The 26,689-nt window shown below is 35.6% G+C and overlaps 1 protein-coding gene across 2 annotated transcripts in view; it reads left to right on the top strand.

Annotated features, from left to right (window-relative positions):
* LOC113240046 (guanine nucleotide-binding protein subunit gamma-e) overlaps positions 1-21,899 on the top strand; it is an 87,640-nt gene extending 65,741 nt beyond the window's left edge. For both annotated transcript variants that reach the window (XM_026477252.1, XM_026477253.1), the window contains exon 4: positions 18,501-21,899. In XM_026477252.1, coding sequence (XP_026333037.1) covers positions 18,501-18,606 — 106 coding nt within the window. In that variant the 3' untranslated portion in view covers positions 18,607-21,899. The remainder of the gene's footprint in view (positions 1-18,500) is intronic.
* Positions 21,900-26,689: the final 4,790 nt, after the last annotated feature.

Below are 26,689 nucleotides of genomic sequence, written 5' to 3'. Positions count from 1 at the left end.
TCCTGTTGTTTACAAAGCAAGAATGTAATATGGAATTTTTTTATTATTTTAAATAAAATCTGGATTTTGTTCATTTATTAATTTATTTAAATATATTAATTATTATATATATAAATGTATTAATTTATTTTAATGCGAGACTAATGCATTCCTATATTTTAGGCCTTTAAAGTTTTAAAAATGTACTAAAAGGTATTCATTTTTCTTGTAATCTATATTCGCGGACTAACTCCGTAAACGTTGTTGGATAACGATATCGTATCCGAATCGCACGATTCGGTTAAGATCGAAGTCCGTCACTGTCAAATAAGTAATACTCGACCAAAATTAAAAGATGCATGAAGCTTCATTCGCATCATGCGTATTTTACTTTGGGTGTTCGCCTGTTCTTATTTTATTCATATTCTTAATTTTAAGCGGGCGGGTTTTCCACACTTCACCTCCTAAAATTTGGGCTAGGTTTAAAATACATCGCCTTAACATAACTACTATAACATCAGCGTCATTTATCTTTTCAAATGGCAAACATATAGAGATAAGGTTGTCCCAAACTTCATAAAAGTTTATCCGGAGAATTCGGTCGTTAGGCTTTGCATTACAGTCACATAAACAATAATGAGTTTCGGAAATGAAACTATTTTTTTCCGGCTGATAACCGTAACCATGGGAAAAGGCTTGATTGGTTTGTTTGATAAAAAAGACGCGACTGTAGATTCGGAAAAAATAATTTCATTACCAATGTATAGCAATCGTGAAAATCTGAGAACCCGATAACAATGAGTTTTAGTACTGATAATTTAACTAATACTACTCGATTCTTCTTCTTGAGGTGCCTTCTCCTACCGGCTATCATTATAGCTACTTGGGTCCGTGAACAGTTCTGTGATACTCATGTTGAACCACTCTGCCACTTTTGGAGCCACGTAATTTTTTTTACGGTCACGTCTTCTGCGGCCCTGGATTTTCCTTGCAAAATGAGTTGTAGTAGAGTATTTTTCACTACGCGTGATGTACTTAAAGTACTGTAGTATCGTCCTATGTACGGTCTTCAGAAGCTCCAAAATACGTAATTACGATTTCCAATATATCGATCACTCCTGCGTAAAGAATTGTAAGTCCAAATTCACAAATTTACAGGGGTACGTCATAACGTATTGAAAGGACAAAAATTTGTATAATCCCTACGATTCTTGAGATATTGCAATACATATTCAGTATTTTCCATGCCTTATGATTTTAATGTTGATTATAATAGACCTTACTTACTTACTCCGCTAGCTCAGTGGCCCGAAGTGGGCCTTCGCCTCTGAAACGAGTTGGCGCCAGCGCATTTTATCTTGTGCGATTTCCTTCCAGTTCCTTACTTCCAGGGCGCGGAGGTCTTCCTCCACTTCGTCCCTCTATCGGTATTTGGACCGACCAATCGACCACTAGGAAGTCTCATGTAGGTTGATTTCTCCGATGATATTGGGCTCAGACATGATGTCCTCCATCTCTTCGTTTTTTCGCCCTACTTGAATATAAAGTGATTTATGAAAAAAGATACTTGTTTCTAGGACTTACGATGGATTTCCTAGGGCGAGTTCATTTTCCTTCAGATTATTATTTCGTTATTTTTTTTTGTATTTTATTGTTGACAGCCTTTTAAATAACCATCTCTTTTAGTTTGATAAGAGACGTTAATGATACAAGAAGATAAGTACTGTAGGAATTAAATAGTATTTTACCATGTAAGTTATTTATATTATAAGTTTCATAGCTCGATGACTTTCTGGAAGAATGACTTATTTCATTAAGACCTAATTCATGACGGAGTGGATTTAAAAATGAACTTAAGTTTATCTGACGCGCAAAAGTGACTATTTTGGCCAATGAAAAGCCGGTGATATGTTTGGAAAATTTTTATTCAGCGCATTTCTTTTATGATATTAAGTGACTCGACGAATACGTCATGCTGCTGATCACAGGCAGCATGACTGTTTATAGAAGTTGCTGTGCCACACATAGCTAGCTGAGACATAAGTTGACAAGTCCCATGTGCCTGTAATTTCACCAGTACCCTCACCCTTCAACACCGGAATGCAGTAATGCTTTAATTACTGCTTGGCGGCGGAAATAGGTAAGGTGGCAGTACTTACCTGGACGAACTCTTTCACAAGGAGCTTTACTACTACGACTGTGTAGGTTACATTCTGAACACAGCTGTGTAACAGGCCTAAAACGAATTTTGATTTGAGCCATATTCTTGAAGAGCAGCGAGCCTTCAGCTGTTGCAGTACGAATTGTATCCTGCTTCTCTATCGCTGCTGAGGATCGTGACTTTGAACAAGTATACCGTCAATCAATCTTCTCCACTGCACTCTGTGTTTGGATAGGTAGAATGTGACGCTCACTGGTACTGCCAGACTTCTGCCATCTGGTCACACCATCGTTTTGAACTTCGACCTCTGATCTAGAACGAACAAACGTTTGAACGTAACAATCACTTTTTCGAGACTGTCAGCGCTTCTGCGTGCAATGTTACCAAAGAATTGCAGAATGCGGAGCAAACTGACGGAGGATAAGTGTTTGTCATTTTGAAACTGCAATTCCTCAAGCACGTATATGTTCCTGCAGTGTGCAGTCTAGGGATTCCTTAATAGGCGACGCCAACATCTCAAAAGCGTCAATTCTCAGCCTGTCAGCGGTTTTAAGCGTCCAGCCTTTCGTTGTATACTTAAAAGAAAAACTATAAAAAACATTCTTCATAACCCGTTGAACATTTTTATACGTCACTTGAAATTCTAAAGTTTTCACATCGGCAGCCATAACCAGGTACTCGTACGTCTATTATGAACTATAAAAATGTCGCTACAGACGGCAGTTACCCGTTTACCTCTAAATTATGGGCTTGCGGAACGAATAGGGTTGGGACATGTCAGGAGCAGCAACTAATGGCTTAAACTAGTATTAAGTTATCGACTTACACTGATATTGCGCTATAATTATAAAAATTGCCTCCGTAGCCGAACAATCACCATGCTGGACTGCCACGTATCCCTATGATTGGCATATTTTTACCCAGTCGCAGTCTCTTATGGCAATATTTTGCAGGAAAGCTCTTTTCATTACAAAATGTGTCACGTACGACCAATTACATATTATGACACTTAAGCTGCCAACAAATTGACTGCATGTTAGAAGTTTATGCATGAAGTCGCAATCAACTTCATGCAACCGAGACAACGACTGCACGAAGTTGATAATGACTTCACGCGTTAACTGGCTACATTGGCTGAAGTCGGTTTCAACTGCATGCAGATAATGCGTGAAGTCGTTATCCCACACCTCGACTACATGAAGTTGATAACGACTTCACGTATTAACTGCAAACATGAAGTCAACCCGTTAGCAGCCTTAGGGTTTGAATTTATTTCCATTACCATTTTGCCTTCATTGTGAGTTTAACTGCCTCCGGAGCCGAACGGCTGTGTTGGAACGAACCTTGCTGTACTACCACGCCGTGAGAAATATTTGTATGGCCCACATTTATTTATGTCGTAAGTTTGAGTGTAATTTGTGGTTAGCTATGTATGTGTCCATGGCACCCGCGTTACAATGTTTCCCTAGTACGGGGCTATTAAAGTCTGTTAAAATCCATTTTCAACAAAAAGTAAACAAACCTGTTTGGTTAAAATTCTAAAGCAATCACTTATAAAATCGAATAAGTAACACTTTCACGTATATTTCATTATTTTTTATAATAATATTCATTTGAATAGCATCGCAAAATTGTATTTGAAAAATGATAATTCAAAAGTGAGGTTATTTTCATCTATACTTCTATAACTTGTGTTTGGTGGTATAGTGCTGTACGAAAACAACATCCCGTTCATTCAATTAAAGTTTTTGTAATCGATTAGTAAATCGAAAATTTCAATCGCAATCGAACGAGTATCTAAGTGTAAAGATTTGAAAGAGGATTTAAAATTAAGATTTCGGAAATTTTAAATATATGCTTTTATAGGTTATGTATTTTTACTATTAATGTAAGAAAAACCGCTAGTATGACTCAATTAAACAAATCGTATCATTCAATTAATTAGTTGATTTTTGGTTTGCATTACAATTGGCCATCACTCCGTCTATGCTCAGGTCAGTGACTTGTATGTTTACTTTTTGTTTAAAATGGATTGAAACGAAGTATAGTGTGTGGGTTTTTATTATTATTATATCTATTTTAGACTCTCGCCTGTCTATTATTAATTATTTAATTACTGAACGTTTTTTGCACAGTACAATAAAGTACAAATGGCGGACTGCTAAATACCAAGTGACCACTTAGGATTCATTTGAAGAGCGTGTCAAGAAACTTATGGGTGACTCGGAATTAGTTGAAATACTCTGTAGAGCCTTGAACAGTGCCTTAAAATTGCTGGCTTACCGGTATTCTACAGGAGTTGCATGGTCTAATTCCGATTTCACCTTTTCATCATCGAAAGACTAGACGTAGACTGGGGTTCTGCCCCTAGTTGTGGATATTCCAAGGATTCACACGAAGCGTTTTGCTTCATCATTTACATGACGGACGGCTATGGAGTGAAATTCCCTGCCTCCAGACTTACTCCCTGAATGCTATAACTTTTTCAAGGCAAGAGTCAATATTATTAAGACACCTAAAACCTCCATTGTCGATCTCATCGTCATTTTCCATTAGGGTGAGATAAAGGTGAAAAGCGCACTTATTTTTTAAACACAAAAACATTATGCCATAAGGCGTTCTCTACCAGCCAACCATTGAGCCAAACAGAAAAAAATATCAATAGGTTAGTGCTACACTTAGAACGAGATTAACCAAATACCCAAAATTTGACAGCTAATTTATAAAGTACAAAATAAATATAAGTAAAGATACTTCTATATTTTAATAAGTATATGTACCTATAGCAACATTATGCAGATACTTGATCTTGAAGATTATCAAAATATTTGGTATCGCAAAATGCGCTTGAGGGATTTAGTTCAAAGATGGATTGCGTAAAGGGCGAATGTGATGGTGATATTAAAGAACAATCATGGCACTTTGATAATGAAATGTACCTATCTTCTACTATATCAATATTACATTAACAAGGTCCCGTCGTCTAGGGAAGATTAGTTTTTGTTTTCTATTATTCGCAGCTGCAGTAGTGACATTTTTGTTTTGACTTTTTTAGCACCGGCTAGCTGTGAATAGCCGGTCGGTTTACAAACGGTCAAACACAGCTGACAGGCGGTGGTTTCTTTTATTTAGTAGACTAATGCACTTGTAGACGGATCGTGACTTTTCATTCTAAATTATTCACTTATGGATTACCTTGTGACATTATGACATATAACCGTACTTGTTAAGAGGGAGCATGCCAAAAAAGTTTTGACGTTGGCTCCGCCCAAATTTGTGAAACAAACATATGCCTGAAGTTCGCGTGACATGCGACAGGAGATGTTGAATTTTGCGCATTAAAAGTACAAAATTCGTTTTAGCGGAATAACTCTAAAACTAAAGGCATTAAAAAAAATCCGTAGTGACAGTTCTCGATCATGCATAAATATAATTAATTATCAAATTTTTGTCCTAATAACCTGTAGCATTTCGAGGATGAATCGAAAAAATGTGAAAATTAGATGTCATTTCGTGATTTTTATCTATCGAGGAAACTTTATTGTTTTATGTTTCTGATTAGTGTCTGAATGTATCGTGTAGTTACTCATACAATATTTTATTTTGAACTTTAAAGTGGATATACCTCTCTAAAATCAAATCGAAGATTAGGAATTTTACCTCTGCTCCCTCTTGAGTAAAAATCGCAATAGAACGACTAAGCATTTACCTAAACGTCGAGGAAATAATACACATAGAGTGGGTTACGGCTCCCTCTGAATTCCTGGAATTATTGTATTTTATATAGTAGCGATGGGTGCGGCTAGCACGGGACTGCGGTGGATGACACAAACTTCGGGAGGCCTATACCCAGAAGTGGGTGAAATCAGGCTGTGGATGATGATGATGGTATAGTAGCAGTAGAACTCACTATGAAAGAATTCGTACGTAGAACCTTACCTATTTCTGCCGCCATGCAGTTACGTGAAGGGTACTGGTGAAATTACAGTCACATGAGATTTGTCACCTTATGTCTGAGACCTTTGTGATTTAAAACTCTGCGTGGTACTGCAACTGTTATGGACAGGCGTATCACTTACCATCAAGAGCATGACTTGTTCGTCCCGTCTTTTGATATCATATAAAATATTCGTACTATCTATTCTATATATTTTCCTTGAAGTTTAGGTAATAATATATAATCAGGTAACGAGTATCATGCTGTTATTTAGTAACTATTAACGTTTATGATCAGAATGGTTGTGAATACAGCTCTATTCTTAACGAGGTACCGTCGATTGAGCATTACTTTTATCGGATACTTGACCGATATTACAGAATTGATAACGCTGTACAGCCTTACGACCTATTCGTATTACGTGTGAAATAATTCTGCTGTAATTAGATTTCAGGTGGCTTCATATATACTAAATTTGTTGTCACATAAACTGAAATTGTTAAGTGTTGAATGGTCAGCATCGGACATCTAAAGGGCCCAAAAGTGGGTTTGTTTTTGTAAACACTAATCTTCATGATTTAGATCCGGAAAAAATACGAGTAGTTTCATTTTTTATGTGTAACAATCGCGAAATCCTAATAACTAGATGTGAAACTGTTAATTTTAAAACTCTACTAAAAAATTCTGGTATTATTTTACTTCTACATTTTTATACTTCTATATATCTACATATTATTTATGTAATGTAATTCCATAATATATTCCATCCAATATAACTCATATAAAAAAAATCTCTTATCAGGAAGATGAATTAGAAAAGTCGACAAATCGTGTACCGGTAATGATGTCACATGATTTAATTTTAACCAATAGAAAGGTCACCATATTTTTCGCATTAAAATTCAACACCACGGAAGAAAGAAAAGAATGGAAATGGCATTAAGCAACATTTGTATCAAAACCGGTGTCGCCACACGCACACATTTGAAAACGTAATCTTACATTAGTACTAAGGTAACATAATTTTGATTGGTATAAATTATCAAACGAAAATATGAAACTTATTTGGATCCAATAAGGTTTTATTATTACTAGTCACATAAAAGCTAAGAATGCTACGGACATAAAATTCTTGGAACAAAAGCGAAAACTTGACAATATAGAGATAGGGATGTGACATTTAATTGATATCGACATTAAGTTTCATAACTAGCGGCATATTGAACTAGGTATTGCGTTTTTACTTGTTATAATTAGGGTTAACTACGGAGTATATGGAAACGGCATTTAAAAGAATTTCGTCGAGAACTAGCGTAGCTAATTTTACACACACACATTTGTTACCAAATACGCATAAGGTTTTACTACACGCAAATGTTAATTGATATTAGCATTAGATACGCAGGCGTGCTACAATCACAGTATTAATGATTTATTATACTGTCGTCGTACTTTCATTAACCTACTAGATTTCAAGTCAATACGATCTCTGGAAGGGTTGAAATATTAAAACACAATCATCATAAAAATCTTTATTCTCCCTGAAATGTGATATGAATTACCTCTTTCTAAACTTACTTTAGAAGTTTACTTTTTACTTAATGACTACACCTATAGCGTCGACGAGCTTGTCAAGAAAATGAAGATACTTATATCCGGAGACGAAGAAGCGAATCATTTGTTTCAGGAAAACTTGACGAAAAATAACTGACAATGTTTCAGAAATGTTTTCACATTTAGATGTGGTCTATAATTTGTGAATGCGACTCTGAGTTTCATGTCATAAATTACCTGATTCACCAAATAATTTATTTCTTAATGAATTTTTCGGTTGTTATTCATATGTATATAATTTACTGTAATGTCACGAAATGCCTATAGCAAATGGTGCTACGTTTAGTAGGTACGCAGCTTTTGCTGCCTGTTGCTTCAGCCCATTTCTCCTTTAAAAAGGATCCGGCGGGAAACTAAAAAAATCAATACAAAAACTGAAAATGTAAATCATTACTATGATAAAACTAAGAACTCAAGAGGACGAAGGTGGCTTATAATAAGCAAGTAGGGAGATAGAAATCATGTAGATAAGGAAAAGAAAATGTCCAACCTAATAAAGTCTTCATTTGATACTCCGCGAACTTACGTGGTTACGTTAAAATTATCGACACTGTACCTATATATATATAATATAATATATCTATATTTCCTTTTTTTCCATTAATATATCGTTTTTACTTAAATTGAAAATTTAAAAAAACTATTGCGAGTGTTGGGACCAAACATTTAAGTAATCAAAATTGTTAGCTTTTATATACCTGTAAACAATTTATGTTTACACATTGGTATCTATTGCTTTAATTAAAAAAATGATGAACTAAACCAAAACCGGGTTTCTAAATACAGAGTTTCTACATATCGATAATTTGATTACAACACGCGGACTCAGTACCAAGTGTAATACGACACTAGTGCAAGCAATTCATTGAGCGTCATTCGAATTGTTCTTTTGACGGCGGCGATGGCTAGCAGCCAATGTATATTGTTATTACCGAGTTGCAATAAAATAGTTTTGTTTCGAAATTATAATATTGTATTGTTAAAAATATTAGAAAATACAGAGTTTTAGTACTTACCGATGAAATGAAATCACTCCCGGAGTATTTTTTCAAGCTTTGGCTTCTTACGCGACATGATATAATGGCACAATTCGGCGTATTTCTATTTTTTTTCACAAAATAATCAAGTATCACATTTGAACGACGACTGACGCGCTGTTGACACTCTTATGCCCGTCTGGTGATAAGCTAGGTAACGCGGACCCCGCCCACTAACCAGTCTATTACTAGTATTTATGTGGTCTGTGTTCAACAGATGCTGAAGACAGCTGTATAACAAGTTAAAGAAATATCTATTTTGATTTGGGACTCGTTTCTTGAAATGCTCTTGGTGCAAGAAAAGTAGCCCACGATGTTACAGTTCCCATGACACATACAACTGTTATGCACAGATCTATTAACCATAGCAACGCGTCTTCCGTCTATTCTAGAATCACTGAATAGACAACCTATCTTTGGCAACAATACAGTTAATACATTAACAAACGATAACATACTAGCGGACCACCCACTATTGTACATTGGTTTCACAAAAAATGGGCTATTGTGAAAATTGCCAAGCTTGGTTTAGGTAGATCGACAATATTGTAGTAAATCGAACATATTTTTATGTCTTTACGATGTTCTTCCCGAATAAATTCGATGTCATCTCCGTAAACATGAAATGGGAAATCTTTCAATTTGTTTTTTTGGGTTAAAACAAACGGAAATATTACAATCCGCGGTCCCGTCCACCCAAATCAAAACTGACAGGTGTTCCGATTTAATTTTATTAATAAAAAAGAAGAAAAGAAGCTGCAATTTGATAAATAATTCAGTAGCAACCCGAAGAATACACAAATCTGGGTTGGGTGGAATACTTTTTGGGACTTTGTAAGTTTGTTTTTGATTGGATATATTTCGGGTGAACTGGCGGCCACTCGAGCTTGAACTTATAGGTAGGCTCCAGAAAGGGGGAAACTGATCACTGGCACAAGAGAGAGAGAGAGAGAGAGAGAGAAAGAGAGAGGAAACTTTATGATATTTTAAAGATTCAAGAAGACGTACGCTGACAAGTATGGTGTGTATCCGCCAAAACGTGGTTCTGTATGATCAAAAAGGTTGAAAGGGCCATAGAATTTGATTGTTCGAGCTTGTAAATACTAAATAATTGAAAAAACATCACAATTTGTCGAGAAATTTGTACCCACAAGAAATTTCCGGCCATATTATAAGACCGCAGTCGCCTTAACGCTCTTGAAGCGACTCGTGGCAACACAGAGTTGGTACATTTACATCATCTGACCAGTACGCTCGATATATGTTATCATTCCGTCTTGAACAAGTCCGAAGATAGTGCGGACTCTTTTGGCATCAGTCTTGGCCCTTATTAGACAAATAACCCATAACAGCTTTAATTTCAACACCCAATCACCAATTTCAGTGAACGTTATCTAACTTCGTCCCGGATGATGTTTCCAGTCACGCAACACATTTCAAAATTCCCCAACAACAAATTAAAACACAGACTTGTCTTTTAATCTTTCACTCTTGTAGCAAATTTGTAATGTAAAGATGACGGGTGTATTGATGACGTCAACGAATCCAGTCAAACTTCGTGTTGTATTTAGAATAACATCGGTTTGTTTGGTAATCCCACGCACTTTCCCAGTAGTACCAATATACGATACAAAAAAATCACCGATATCATTCTGATAGCTGTTCCCACAAGGACTAAACCTACGCATAAGGCAACTTGATTGATTTATCTACCACAGTAAAAAAAACAGATGGAGTAGTTATATTCATTTCAGTGTTTGCGTAAAATTTGTTTCTCTTCGTTTTTACAGCATTTCATATACATATTTCACTTCACGATTTCAAAGAAAAGTTGTAATGCCATAGCTCTCCTCTAATTAATACAATACCGAAGTCTCGAAATTCATTTACACTGCCACCATCTTACTTCTGTAGCCCAAAATACCGTTCAAGTATTTTCTCCATATAGCGCAAATCGATAATTTTCTAACGCACAGTTTAATCCATTTGTATAAGTTTGCACCTCATTATCCTACACAATGAGTTCTTTGGAACGCTAGTAAAATTTGAGCTGAGTTTAGTGTTACTGCGGAATTGGAGCACATAAAGGATTTCTGAATTTCATTGCTAACTTGCCAGACGTTATAAGATACTGGCAGTCAAATTGTGCCTACAACAAAACAAATTTAATACAATCGAAACGTGTTTACAACAATAATAATAATGATGATGACAAAGGTAGAGAAAGAGATGCTTATGTGACTAGGACTTGTAAAGAAAATGATTGACGGAACTGATTTCAAAGGCGAATCTGAGCGGGAAAAAGGATACGATGAACTTACCAATCTAAATTGAGGACGTTCTAAAGACAAGGTCAAGAGAATCCTTAACCGATGAACATATAAGAAAGCACTGATGCGTGTTCATGAAGCGAAAGATATATGTCAGAATCATAAATGGAAGGCTGTGTTTTGTTGGGAAAAGGGTGTAATGTGTATATACATGTGCAATTCATTGTTGTGTGTAAACAATAACACCAATGGATAGGTTTTGAACTAGGAGACTACCGGGCCACTGAAGTTGTACAATACCCATACAACTAGGTACAGGAAGAGACCCCGGCTCACTTTTTACGATAATCGTAGAAAAATTCTAAATTCACATACGATACAGGGCGGTGATGGTCCTATTTATGACTGATAACTATACGGTAAACCCGCAAACAATATTACCAATACCGAGGGAAGAAATTTTTCACGATCGCCCCAATTCCCAAAGCAATTAATCTACCGTCGCACGTTTAATTTACCGAGCTCGTGTGAAAAATCGCGGGCAGTAGTCATTAACTACCCTGCACTGATTCATTTCGGGTATATTTACGCTCGATTAAGAACGAAAGTGTATTAGATTTTTAAGTAACAATGTAATTATTGGGTTACGATTTTATTACCAATATCGTCCTTCTCCTTTATCATAACTGAGTGACACGTAGAATCTTGCTCAGCTTTCAAAACAGAATAGATTATATTTCAAGCTACAGCTCAAAACTGTCAAAACGCAAATATCATTACCGGCAATATTTACCTAATAGTTAATTAACAACGTTAGTTTTATATGACAAATAGCACCGCATCTAACGGTCACAATGAGTAACATTTGGTATGCAAGTACTATAATGCTGTCTATAACGACAACTATCACTTATGGTACGTACATAGAATCTCTCACAAAATGTGGTTCTGGCTGTAAGCGTCCCACAAGGCACGCTACTCAGCCCGACTTTGTTTACGAGAGGCATACAATCCTCATAAAGTAAAAAAACAACGGTTTTACTGTGGCCACGCGGCTGGGATAGGATATTTGGGCTTTGATGTTCATAGAAATGTTATGTTAGATGTATAGATATAACTTTATTCATGTAGAGAATTCAATTGTTTCCATAGAGTTGTAATTTTAATACAAATAAACATAATGCTGAGGTCGTTTGGTTGAATATTGTGACTTTTGGGCCAAATATTATTTATAAACTATAATAACGGGGAAGTAACAAAGCACAAATCCAAGTATTAGTTATTGTGCAAAATAGGATTAAACTTCAGGACTTTCGCATGTCATGTTTCGCATGTCAAGCATTATCAGCCAACAAAACTCCCAAAACTTGACACCATGACTCCTTAGTGTTTAGGTCTGCTAAACTAGCCTAAAATGATCTGGGAGACTTCGCATCATCTCAGTTTTATAAACCTTTTTAAAAATACAGGTGACCTTACTTAGCTTCTTGTTTCCTTAAAATATAATGAACCTTGAAAAACCTGAAGCCTAGCCTTTTTCCTTCTATATTTTACGACAACACAAACATGATACTAAAGGGAATAATAGTATATCCCATAATGCCAATATTCGAGGGTATCTACTCGATCCCTTGTTTGGTATAGATTGAATCTGCAAAAGTGATATCCGTTCGTGGTTTTCCCTTGGGCCACTTTAAATATTGCCAAAGAATACTAGTGATGTTTTAGGTTACCTTTTTGATGGAGTGTATTTTTTTGTTAGGCATCTATTAACGTTTGAAGAAGAATCGTAGAATGTAGGCCTTGAAACAATTATCATGTCATCAAGTAACGGGACGATAAAGTCTAACAGCTGATGGTAAGCAACAAGTCTACCCATAACAGTTGCAGAATCACACAGGGCTTTAAAATGCAAAATCTGATTGACACTGTCACTGCCCTTGTTACCCTGGGACATAAGTTGACAAGTCCAATGACCCTATAGTTGCAGTATCACCTTTATCCTTCAACACCGGAACGCAGCTATGTTCAGATTATTGCTAAGCGGCAAAAATTGTGAAGGTACTTCCTCAGACAAATTCTTTCACAATGAGCGTTAATGCTTGACAAGCAAGACAATAAAAACGGTAATGCAAATTACCAAACAAAACATACATGTTAAATTTGTGTATAGGGCTAGACTTCGGTGATATTCTGCGTGCTTCATAATGGTAAAGAACACTAAAATGTAACAAATACGCCAGAGCAAAACCTAAGGCACAAATTTCAAAAACGCTCAACATTCACCTTCTATGATTAAGATACTGATTTTGATTCGAATGAAGGCCTGCACTACTGAAAGTTTTCGAAATCACGTTCAATTAAGTGGACGTTCACCATGGAAGAAAATGTCGCGATGAAACATTGCATGCTGAAAAATGTTAACAAATAACCCCCAATAAATAACCTGCCTTCGGATCGATATAATAATTAAATTAATTACCAATCAGAAACCAAACAAACATATTTTGCTGCAAATAACTCATATTGTATCCCCGTACGTAATTTGTAACTTAATCCATTAACATTCTTACACCTGACGATCTATAAATTACCCGACTTCAACGAGGCGAGGTTACCATTAGCTTTCATCGGAAACTTGAATGGAATTAATTAATAATGAAAGTTAAATTCAATTAAGGTCTCAAAAGTTTCTTATGGTGTTTAGGGTTGCCGAAAATGTACTTTCGGTTCTAACTTTTCGTTTTGCTTCTTGTCGATTCAGGCATTGGGCTTAACGAATTATTCACAGTTTCAACTATTTAGCACCAATAATCTCTTTTTTTCCATTGCGTCACGAGAAAAACCAAAAAAAATTTATTAAAATTTCGATTACGTCTATGGGCTCTTGATCTTCTTCTTGTAGTATCGATGGTATAATGGTTGCCATCGTGGTGAATTTGCCAATCGGCGTAAGGTACTAGCCGATTGTTGCCCAGGGTACGCCAGACTACAGGAAACGGATGATACGTTAGGCGGGGAGGCTCCTTTCGTGCATCCCATGGGCTCTTGATGAGGAGATCCCGGTAGTATCTATTTAGGAAATGAAGTTTTCTGAATTGGTTTTGGATATTTTGAGTAACTCGCCATTTGGTGAAAACGCCCAACCGGATATCACTGTTAATTTAAATTTTCCAGCTTCCTTTCACTTTTAAACGTGACAACCCTATCCTTCGAAAATATATTGGTAATACCGGAAGTTAAGGTGCTAAAATAAATCTTCGCATATGAACCAAACTTTTTAGCTCACTGCGAATTGGCAATCGCTTTGTGAAATTCACGGCTTCGCTTTTATGCGCAACTTTGTTTGAAGTAATTTCGACGATTCCCGAATACGTGGATTGTATTGCAATGGCATTGTAATCAGAAACACTTTATGAAATCCCTTTATGTTGTTATTATTAATACAAAGATTGAACACAAAGGAAAATCCCTTTGATCCGACAGAATTTGACCTTGAACCTGTGGTCACGTTGACACGTTGTACAGGTCGAGCTAGCAGGTCAACGAAATTCTTCTATGTCCCACTTATATAGAGAGCTTAGTTCTGCTGCTTATGCCATACGAAAAGTCAGGCAACGTACTGACGTCGAAACAGCCAGACCCGTTTACTACAGTTACTTTTGCAGTATAATGTCATACGGCATTTTATTGTGGCGCGCAGCTTCTATCGAAACAATTTTTATTTTGTAGAAGCATGCGGTAAGAGCAATCTATAAATTGAGCTACGGACCTCACCTGGAGATTTTTAAGAAAATTGGGCAAATTGACCACTGCATCACGGTTTATTTACAATTGAATACTTTTTGTGCGTCTGAATAATGAATTGTATAATAAACGAAACGATGTAAATATAAATGGAAGGTCGTGAAGTCTTAACTTTATCGAAGTTAAGACTTCAGAGGGTTCTCAGTTCTTTTGTGGGGCGAAGTTATCAAAATATTATAATAAGGTTGTAAAAGCTGCTTTGGACCAATCCTTTGACAAATTCAAATTTCATATAAAGGCAACTTTAGTAAAGAGACGATATTACTCTGTTACGGATTACATAGTCAAAGTCAAAGTCAAAGTCAAAGATTATTTATTCCATAAGTAAAATAAATTTACACTTGAAAACGTCACACTTAAGCTACTGCTCGTTCACTACGCTGACCTCCCTGAGAAGAACGAGCAAGAAACTCTAGGGATTGCTCTTTTCAAATAAACTTAAATGCTATGGAATACACTTTGAATGAAATTTGTGTGGATTCTGGAGCCATGTCGTCTTTCCATACATCTTTATCTAACATGTAGTCTTCAATTTTGTAATATGATTTTTCGATCAAAATATTTTTAATGTAGTTTTTAAACTTAGGAAATGATAAACTTAATATATGCTCCGGAATCTTATTGTACGAGTATAAACGTATACAGTTCCCCATAAAAGAGTTGTTTACCTAGGTTAAACGAAATCGTGGTACCATGAGTTTGGACTTAGCTCTAAGGTTAATATTATGGATATCTTCTTTCTTATTAAAATTATGTGTGTTTTTACGGGCATATAAAATATTTGAGGAAATGCACTGTGATGCCACAGTCACGATACCAGTCTCCTTAAACTTGTCTCTGCGACCCGAGAGCCTAGACGGTACACAGAGCGAATCGCTCGTTTTTGCAATACAAATATGGTTTGAATATCTGCCGCTTTACCCCACATGAGAATCCCGTATGACTTTATACTATGGAAGTAACTAAAGTAAACTAGTCTAGCAGTACTAACATCGGTAAGCTCACGTATTCTACGGACTGCGTATGCAGCGGAGCTTAATTTGCTGGCCAGGGACGATATATGTGGAAACCACTGAAGTTTACTATCTAAGGTCACTCCCAAGACTTCTCAAGATTCTCCGTTTATTTCTATGCTTGGACTAATCGATTTTACGTTAGGTAATTCAAATTTAACACATTTTGTCTTCTTGGCATTAAGCAATAAATTGTTAGCATTAAACCAATAAACTACCTTAGAGAGGGTATCATTAATACGGTCATAGTTAATGTCATGTCTGTCTGTTTTAAAAATCAAGGATGTGTCATCAGCAAACAACACTATTTCGCAATGGTCCTTAACAAAGAATGGCAGATCATTAATATAAATGAACGATAGAAATGAACATGAACGATAAGACTGTACTGTTGTATAAAACTCACGTACGGCACCATATAGAGTATTTCTCGCATCTCTGGGCAGGAGCTCCCAAATACCAGCTTGACCCCGTTGGCTCCATCCAACGTAGGGCTGTTCGTATTGTCGATGAGCCCAAACTCACAGACGATATGGAGCCAGCCTACGGAGAGACGTTGGCTCTCTGTGTTCTATCGTCTTTATAATGGCGAGTGCTCAGAGGAACTTTTCGAACTGGTGCCGCCGTTTCCACCATCGCACCTCCCGCCAAAGGAGTAGAGTCCATCCCCACATCTTAGATTTTTTTTAATAAGAAATAAGTGCGCATTTGACCTCTTTGCTAGAGTAGTTACCGAAATAGCAATTGATATTAGTCCTTTTACCTGTTATAACTTCAATATCCGATAAATCGGTATAAAATCATCACCGGCACCTCTAGGTGTAGTATGCGTAACGGCTGCATGCATCGCGTGAGCGGTTACAGGGCTTTCAAAAGCTATCAACGCATAGGCAGCTCATCTGATGTTGCAAATGTCCATGGGCGACGTTGACCACCTCCCATCAAGTGGCTCGTTCACTCGTTTGCCTCCTTCTTTACGTAAAAAAAGAGACACAGTTTGGTTTTAACATTTGCATTATTGTGACCTACGAACTAGAGATAATTTTGACTAGATTTGATTTATCTTTGACTTTTTTTGGGTTTTCAATGCCGGAGGCGATGTCTATACTGCACGACTTGTTCGTCCCGCCACTTGATATCTGAAAAAAGTTACTTCACTGTCTTACTGTTCCTTACATACGGCGCTATGCTGTGTCGGTTAAACGTAGATCCATGGTTATTTGTTTAACCACAACTGACGTTATAATTTGAATTCTTTAGTAGCAGTAGAAGCTCCTTGTGAAAGAATTTGTCCAGCAAAGTACTGCCAGTTACCAATTTGCCGGAATATAATGACAGACTGCGTAAGTTTTACCTATTAAGCCTAGAAAGGAGGATGTGGTTATCTGATCTGTTCTGTCCCCATAAAATAGTGGGTAGCTTTTTTGATACTCACCTCCTGGAACAATTTGATATCAGGGTTGCCTGTAGGACCATGCGTATACCACAACTCTAATAATGTTGCAGTAAATAAACCCAATTTTAAGAATGTGTCGGTATTATAACGAAATCTGTTATGCACACGACATATTTAATTGTAACATTCTAACTTTTAAATCAAAATTACTTAGCCACACGTAGTAAGAAGTGGAACCACTAGTTCACATTAATTGTTTTTTTTTTTTATTATTTAATTGGTATGCAGTTAGATTTTTTTTTTTGCATTTTTTATATACATTTCCGCTCTTTGTTTTATGGAATGCTATGTTTAGTTGTAACTGGGTGTTAGTTTTATAGTGCTATTTAAGAATTGTTTTAGTATTACGTTATATCTGATGTCTGTAACTTTACCAATAAAACAAAAATAAAATCAAATATCGCAGAGCGACGGGAGCAGTGGCAGTGCCCATAGGATCTTAGCGATTTAAAGCACTGAGTGGTACTGCAACTGCTATGAACAGGCATGTCGCTTACCACCAGGCGCACGACTTTTTCGTCCCGTGACTTAGTAGTTCTATGTAGATTTCGAATTAAGTATATAAGTTTAGAACTTATCCCTGTATTCCTATTTGCAAGTTATTATAATAAAATCCAAAAGTAAGAAAATTACACTTGTAATCGTCATATTTATTAAACTCTACAACTCATTCGTAATGCAGAAGAGAGAGAAGAATGAGAAGCTCTTGAAGTCGCTCTTTGTAAATAAACTTTTGTTCACATTTATCATTTAACAATATTTGTTTTAAATATCCACGTCATTCTGTTTATCTACGAGTAGCGAGAAGCCGTGGTAGCCTAATAATTTGACCTACTACCTCTCAAGTAGAGGCCATGGGTTCGAACCGTTCTGAATTTCTCAGAATTTGCGTGCAAAATTTAATTTGAAATTTGCGATGAAATTTTCGGTGACGGTAAACATAATGCCGAAACCTATACGTCGGAGAAGGTTCACAATCCTTCGAAACCAGCTTTGGCCAGCGTGGCGGACTTTGCCTAAACCCTCGCGCGAGAGGAGACCCGTTCCCAGCAGTGGGACATATAAATGTGTTGATGATAATGAACGCCATAACCACAACACTCACGATGTTCTGCTAACTGAAAGAAAAGCTCTCTAGTATATGCGTTCAATCTCTTTAATAGAATTAACAATGATAATGTAGATTGTTTTTCTTCCTAACCTAACTTAACCCTTTGTTTTTACAGGATGAGGGAGTACGTCGAGGAAAACGAAAAGAACGATCCACTCATACACGCTCCCGACAAGAAAAATAACCCATGGGCCGAAAAAGGCAAATGCGTAATCATGTAATGTAAACTTTATAAGTAAATAAAAAAAACAAATATCACCAAATTCTAAACCTGAGGTCTGGACTCCATCAAAGTTATGATTGCTCAAGGAATCTTCTAGAAGTTTTGGATGAAGCGGAAGCTTTTCGAAACTGCCAGACAATATGTAACAATTGAACGTCGTAGATATCGACACGAGTGTTGATGGAATATTAGATAAACCAAACATCAGTTTGTTTTAATTTGAGTTGTACTATTTGTTCCCAAATAATAAGATTCTAGTCCTTATTTTAACGATGTAAAGAATGTACATTTTAATATGCGACGCAATGATGTACTTATGAAATGTTTTTTGTTGACGATTTAAAAAGAATGGTTGTAAATACGTTAAATTTTGTATTACTAGTAATAGAATGTTTGGTCATGAATCTATCGGTAGAAGGTAATTGGGACGGTAATGGTAACTAGTGAATGAGATAAAAGTTAATTAACAAAATAACTTCAACGACGTATGTTGACAACCGATTTTTTTTTTATTAGTTAAGTTTGCGAAGATCATCCTCAAAAACAGCGGAATGGGGCGCGATTTATAAAATTAAGAAATTTTGTTTTCAAATAAAGAACCCGTACAGTTCCATACAAAGCAAAGCAACTTCCTCTTCCATTTTTGTATGGGATTGTCTATGGATTCTTCTAAGAGTCAAATCTATGACTTCCAAAATTTTGACCTTTGAGTTATGTTTATAGAAAATGGAATTGAGAAAAACTTTGTCACCAAATTTTGTAGAGATAAATTTAAACTTTAACTGTGAAGATTCTCCGAGCTCAATGAATCTTTACATTTAAACTTAATGATTAAACTATAGGGAATAATCGCAAATCACAACTTAACATCTATTTGCTGAATCACCGGCTTTAGGAGAGTTATTAAAAAAAATATTCGCAATAAAAGGGTGAGTGGTTAAATTGAGGATTGTTAAAGTAGAACTGTAAATTTAAGGTTAAAAATAAATATAACATAATCTTGTTCGAAACCAAAGTAATTGTTAAGCTGATCTTAGGGTACTTTTTTATAAACACGGGGTACATTCCGCAGTGCCATTATCTAGTAAATGCTTCTATAAGTATATCTAGTTCGCTATCTTCTATATTCCACTTTCATATTAATATACATGCTATAATTTATTACGTGTAACGCATACTTCTTAAACCTTCTTCATTTTAACGGTAACCATCTTATGATTTTCATGTATTTAGAAAATTAAAAAGGAATTACAATCAAATTTTAATCTAGCACTTGATTAGCTTAGTGTAATTTGAAATTTAAAATGAAAATGTCTACCTAAGTCATTCATGGTTTACTTAATAAAAGCGAACTATAGTAGTTTCCCAATAAATATCTAAATTTATATTCTAAGAATTTCTAAGCTTATGCTTTACTTAATTGACGCTTAGATGATTTTGAAAATGTTAAGTGTATGTTAAAGTAGAAATATAAGTTGACTAGAAGCGGCAAGGGATTAGGTACCGCCGCTACTAAGCGTACCTTTAGATTCTTCCATCTTTACATAACGCCACTAATAACTTCGATTGTTGGAAGTATTATGTATTAAAACTAAACCTTGTCTACACTATCTTGTGGCAAAAGACACAGTTGATTGATTCTAGAATGTTTTCAAGTTGATATGTCTCGAGTGATATACGTAGCTCTGTGAAGTGTCACGTAACAAAATGCAGACAGTTAAATGAGAGATCAGTAAATCTACTAGACAACTTATAGTTCTATTATTTAACCCAAGTAGCAACTTATCTAACATTCCATTAAAAGGATTGCCCTTAATCCAAATTTTCATTAAAATAGAAGAAATTTTAAACTTACGCACTGTAGATACCTAATTGTAGATTTAAAATTTAAAAAAAAACTAACCTTTAAAAAAATTAAAATCTCTATAAAATACCTTCCCCTATACCATATCTAGAACGTGAAATGAAAAATCATTCTGGCTGTGAATAATTCCATTTTCTTTAGATGCTTCACCTCAAGTCACTCATTAGTGAATCGAATTTTTATACAAAATAAATGCTAACACCGACAATAAGAGTTTCACGAACATTTTTGACAAAATTTTTTCATCTCTGCAATCACAACCATTATCATGTGTAAGAATAAGAAAACTAAGAAGAGACCACGCTTCCACACAAAACCTATAAATTGCCGATATCTGTTATTAAAAATAGTACTTGCATCTAATATACTTCACAAAAATTTGAAATGAGAAGTCTAACAACTTGAATTGAACACACAGCCGAATGTGTTCCTAAACTAAGACTTATACAACATTCATTTCTATTAATTGATTAAGTTACAGTCATATAATTGAAATAAAAATAGTAAAGTCGTATTTCAAAGATGACATAGAATGTGGTATCGTACAATAACGATGTGGGATAAAACTGGAGCTCTACAGGTATCTTGCTACACATCCTGCAGTATTCCAAAATAATAACATTGCAATGGCACTTCCAGTTTTCTTATTTTTCCGAACAAAAATCATGTCAATTCCTTATACGTACTTCTCTTTAAGTAAACATTATTATGAAATTTTATTTATTCGCCATCTCTCTCTTTCATATAAGTTTTTCATCTATCTATCCTTTTCTTAGCCATGAATAGTTAAAGTTAGGTCTAGAGTAAACTGTAGCGTTAGTTTTAATTAATAAGAAACAAAAATCAAAAGTTGATTGTTAATGTATAATAATAAAATTGCAATTCAGAGGTATTATCTAAGATTATAAACTAAAATGGAACGAGATTTAATTGTTTGCTTTAAATGAGTTAGGTAATAAGGGTCCTTGTACTTTAAAGTTAGGAGTGACAAAGTTTTTCTCTGAATGAAAAAGTTTAGTGCATTTTTAATATTCGAGCTGTTTTTGAGGACGGAAAAGTTTTCTCATTTACCATATTTAATTTAATTTATTGTTTCAAGTTAAAAGTTAAACCAAAGATTTCCTTGCTTGTATCGGTAACTGTTAACGGGCGGTTATGTCTTTTTACGCGTTTCAATTAACTGTGGATTGGAAAAAACGTATTTTAACGTAAACAATAGCGTTCTTAGATTCAAAATCGTTCAACGTTTTATTCAATCCGCGTCAGTTAAATTGAAATTAAGCTAAGAATAAAACTTAAACGATAATTTTTAATGGATTAATCCGAAAATTTAATAACTAGATAAGGTGATATTGGAAATGATTTTTTTAGAATTAATAGGGTAAGGTGTCGTATGTAATTATGTAATCAGCAATCACTGAAATAAATGAAAATCTGTACTTATGTTTGTTTTATTAACAACCCTAAATTGCAATATCGCTACCACAGACATATATCTAGATAGACGCCGCAACTACAGCAATTTGTATGAAAACCAAGCGTACCACATTTTTTGTACCCACTATGATGTCACAAGAGCTATTTAGTGATGGAAACCTTCCGCTCCATTCAATTAATCGATTCTAAATATAATAATTTTTGTTCAAGTATTTGTTGATTACAAGTAGTCGTAATAATATAGTAGAAAAATACTAGAATAAGATAGATAAGTCTTTAACAATAATATTACTTTCATTTTTAATCGACTTCAAATATGCAAATTATTGTTCTTCCAATAAAATTAGCTTATTATATAACATCTTTTTGTAATAGAAAATCTTATCGATAGAAAACGGTCGTCAATATAATGAACTTGCGACTGCCTTGATTAATTTTACTAGATGGTTTTCTATTGGTAATTGATGAAATTGTTGAATGGCAAGACAAATGAAAATATTACTACTGACAAAATATGGTAAAATCTTATTAATCAGAGGAGGTTTACTTAATGATGGCCTCGTGTGAAATTTGTGTTTATTTATTATTTCTCGGATTTCTAACTCTGCTACTCTGTATATTTGGATAGCATCTTAGGTGGGATAAACTAGACCACCTTCGTCCTCGAAAGCAACGAAACTCATACATATGACCAACTCCAGGTTTTTGTAAAGACAGCGCACTGTTAATTATTTGCATTATATATTTTTTTGTATTACTCGTACTAGATATCCGGCGATGTATGCAATTATTTGCTCACTGTATTCGACAGATACTACTGATAATAGATAATACAAAACTGAAATTAAAACGAAACGTTTCTAAACGTTAGAACAAAAGTGTTATAGAATATTTCTAAGATCATAATAATTTTCGTCCCTTTGTTTTCAAAATCGATCAGAATCGAGAACAGTGTTGCCTAACGTATACATCACTTAAATATTAAATTTGGCCAAAGAAATGTACAAGCGGCCGTACCACTAAACTGAATGCATTATGCCAAAGTGCGTTCGTTCGATATTCATGGCGTATAAACAAAGGATCACAAATATATCGCACCAAGTAAAAGCCGCAATGTATTACAAAACATGAGGCATACACTCGGTTGCATATTTGTTTTCTCGAAATTCATACAAAACCAAATTATTTTTAAAATAAATTATGCATCTTCTGATTACAAAATCACTTGCCCGTGAAAGGAAGCGTCCCTGTTTACCCGTTTACCCACAGTTATGGTGCTTTTGCAGTTTATAATGGCAAAATTATGCATTTTCTCGGGTCGGTAGATAGGGACAACATAAGATAAGATAAAACGTTTACTTAAATCTACAGACATATAGAAAAATATGTAATTTAATAAAAATAAAAAAAACAGCAGAGTCGCAGCGCTGATGGACACCCAGTTATGTATGTGTGATGCAGCAGTGCAAAAAGGCCATTTTCAGCTATAACCTAGAGGATGCCGCGTAGACGATAACGAGCTAGCTGATGCCATTCCATGTTGTATAAATTAAACAATCGCACATGCACACATCTGCAAAGCATCCAATGATGAATTACAGCCCGAGCTCTCTCATCGTGAAGGCCTGGAGAAAAGGCAATGGGACTGGGATAGGTAAACTAAAAAAAAAACGAAAATAGCCTTGTATAAGGAGGTAAGTACCGTAATTTATTATAAAAAGAAAAATCATCATAATTATCTGATTGTGTTTAAAATATACTCTATGCCCTCTTGTTACCGCAGCTAGCACATGAAATATTATCTTTGTAGCTTGTTGTTTCCGTTTGTCTAAATAATTTTATTTTTGTTGTCTGTGATATTTTACATATTACATCCCAGCTTAATTTTAATTTTGTTATCTTTAATTTTCAATACTCATTTGTGATAGCCAAATAAATTTTCTTTCTTTCTTCTTTCTACAATTTTAATTTCGTTATTTTTGAACTCTATTTAGAAGCGGCGTACTTCCTCTGCTCATACTGGAACGTGCGGTAAATAACCTTTTATGTTTTGTATAGTACAAGTAATTATTTGAAGTTCATTCACGCTAACAGAGGTTCGTGCCATAGTACCAAATCGGGGAGTAAACTTCCACAGTTCAATCTAAGTGCAAATTGGATGTGCCGTAGCTTGCAAAACAAAGCTTCGTACAATTCAATCTAGGCGTGTTATCCGCCACAATATGTAAATAAATGCTTCCGGGTAATTTATGTTTGAACTTAGAACGTCCTTACGATATTTAATTAGTTTTGTAGCCGCTAGATGGCATTGAACAATTCAAATTAATAATAATAAAAAATGTTTCTTTTTAAGACCAGAGTGTAAATATTCTAAAAAAAGAAAAACCCTTGGCCAAAGAATTGTAATGGAAGATAGTATGAAAAATTAAGGGTTATAAAGCGCCTACGCATAAAAGCGAGCAAAGTTTCAACACCGCCGAATTGCGTTCGTTTTTTGTTTTCCTACATTTTCCATCTAGTCCATTGTGTTGTGTAAATATTTTTACCTTTGTATCCATGGACTTACAAATAAATGGACGACGGGTCTAATACAAAAACCACGAAAAAAATGTCCCAAGTCAACCTATTCGAAATTTAAATTGTAATGTCATCGCAGTATCGCGCTGTCAGTAGAACAAATGAAGACTAAAGCGGAGTTTGGCGCTCTGTATACGATTTTAGCGCCTTACAAGTGCGGACACTTTTTAGCGCGGACCCGACGTCCATAATTGTAAGTCAATGTTTGTATCACATTAAACACCCAAAATAGTAGTCAATTCATTATCACATCACAGCATGATAATAAATGAATGTCTACATCCTATATATAAATTATTTTGCATCTGGCAAATGCATGTGGTGTTGGGCGCGAACTGCAAGCGTACAATTATGTACGCCTCCTTAACCCGGGTCCCTAGTCACTAGCGAATTGTAACCGTAAAAATCATAGTGTCTACGTACGGGCTTGCCGCAAGCGGTACGCGGGCGGTTCGCAATTGGCAGACGATAACCAGATACTCATTTTAGCGAGTGAAGACAGCTTCACGCGTACACACTAGACCTCGTTACAGTGTCTGTCACGTTACAGTTACAGCTAAGTAATCAGTACCCGGCTTAATGCAGCTCGCGAGCCCAGTGCAAACACTGTTTACTTCCTCCGTAGCCGAATGATTAACATGCTGGTCCTCTGAGTGGCAGACAAGGTTCGATTCTCGAACCCGAAATTTTTATCGCCTACATTTATTTATCTCGTGAGTTTTGGTGTAATTTATGGTAGTCTTTGTATGTGTCCATGGCACCCGCTATACACGGTTTTCTTAGCTATGAATGTATGCGTTAAAAAACCGAACTGAAAAGTTTGTGGAATTACATATATTTGCCAAGTTTTATTTGAATCGGTTACCGGAAAGTGCGCGAAACCGTATTCACACCCTAATATGCCACCCTTACAGGTGGAATATTTTATTCAAATTTGAATGGGACCAATACTGAGTACCCACTGTCCAATAAAAAAAGAATCATTAACATCGGTTCACAAATGTGTTATCGCGTAACTAACATACATCGAATTGAAAATCTCCTCCTTTTTTTGCGGTCAAATTCACGGCGCTTTCTTCAGATTCGTACGACAGGATAGAGAAAAAGGAATAGTACCTATAATAAGCGAGAATCATGAATTATGAACATGACGTAGTGCCCGAGATAGAAAAGGGAAATACTTCTATGATTTGGTCAAAGGATGGATGTAAGTAGAATAGCCACACAATTTACAGATGTGCATGTTCGAGAAACGTGGTGAAAGATCTACCTAGGCGTACATATTTCAACCACATTGAAGATTTTCTTAAAAAGGTCAGGTCAACAATTTTTTTATAATACAAATGAGAGCGCATTTCACCTCCATCTCGGCAAGTGACGATGAGGTCCACGATGAAGCATGTACCCCTATATAAGGCCCAAGTTATAGCGTTCAGGAAATCGTCTGCTTGAAGAGAATTCCTCTCCAAAGCCGCTCATCATAAAAATCTACAACATAGTTTAAAAAAAGTATTAAAAAAATTGAATACTTGACGATATGGATATGAGTGGAAGAAACGAAACGGATACATCAGGAGAGTTATGGCTAGAGGTCCTTAGGTACCTATTTCCCTCTGTCTACATCAGACGGACCAGTGAGGTGTATAATATTGTGATACTCGTACTACATTCATTGGCAACTTGTTTGACAAACGTACGAAATCCTGTGTCATGCTCGTAGCCGCGTCATCCCATTTTTTAAATTATGCTACCCACTGTAGTATAAGGCTGACGTACATGATGTACGTGCATTGTTTGTGAATGTGCTACTATTATATTAAAAGAAAAAAAAACCATTTCGATGGCGTTACGGAGAATTGTCGATTTCCATGGGATCCCCTCATCAGATTCTTCAGAGACTTCTTAGCGACAATTTGACTGTTACGGACTCCTTTGTACATTGGTCATTGACTTACAATTATATGGACGTCGGGTTCGCGCTAAAAAGTGTCCGCACTTGTAAGGCGCTAAAATCGTATACAGAGCGCCAAACTCCGCTTTAGTCTTCATTTGTTCTACTGACAGCGCGATACTGCGATGACATTACAATTTAAATTTCGAATAGGTTGACTTGGGACATTTTTTTCGTGGTTTTTGTATTAGACCCGTCGTCCATTTATTTGTAAGTCAATGACATTGGTACTATTTTCTAGTTTTTTTTTAA

The sequence above is a fragment of the Hyposmocoma kahamanoa genome, unplaced genomic scaffold (assembly GCF_003589595.1).
Source record: "Hyposmocoma kahamanoa isolate Upper Pololo Valley unplaced genomic scaffold, ASM358959v1 119, whole genome shotgun sequence".
NCBI classification, from domain to species: domain Eukaryota; kingdom Metazoa; phylum Arthropoda; class Insecta; order Lepidoptera; family Cosmopterigidae; genus Hyposmocoma; species Hyposmocoma kahamanoa.
Note: the sequence above shows the minus strand (reverse complement) of the source record. Positions and strands in the feature narration are given on the sequence as shown.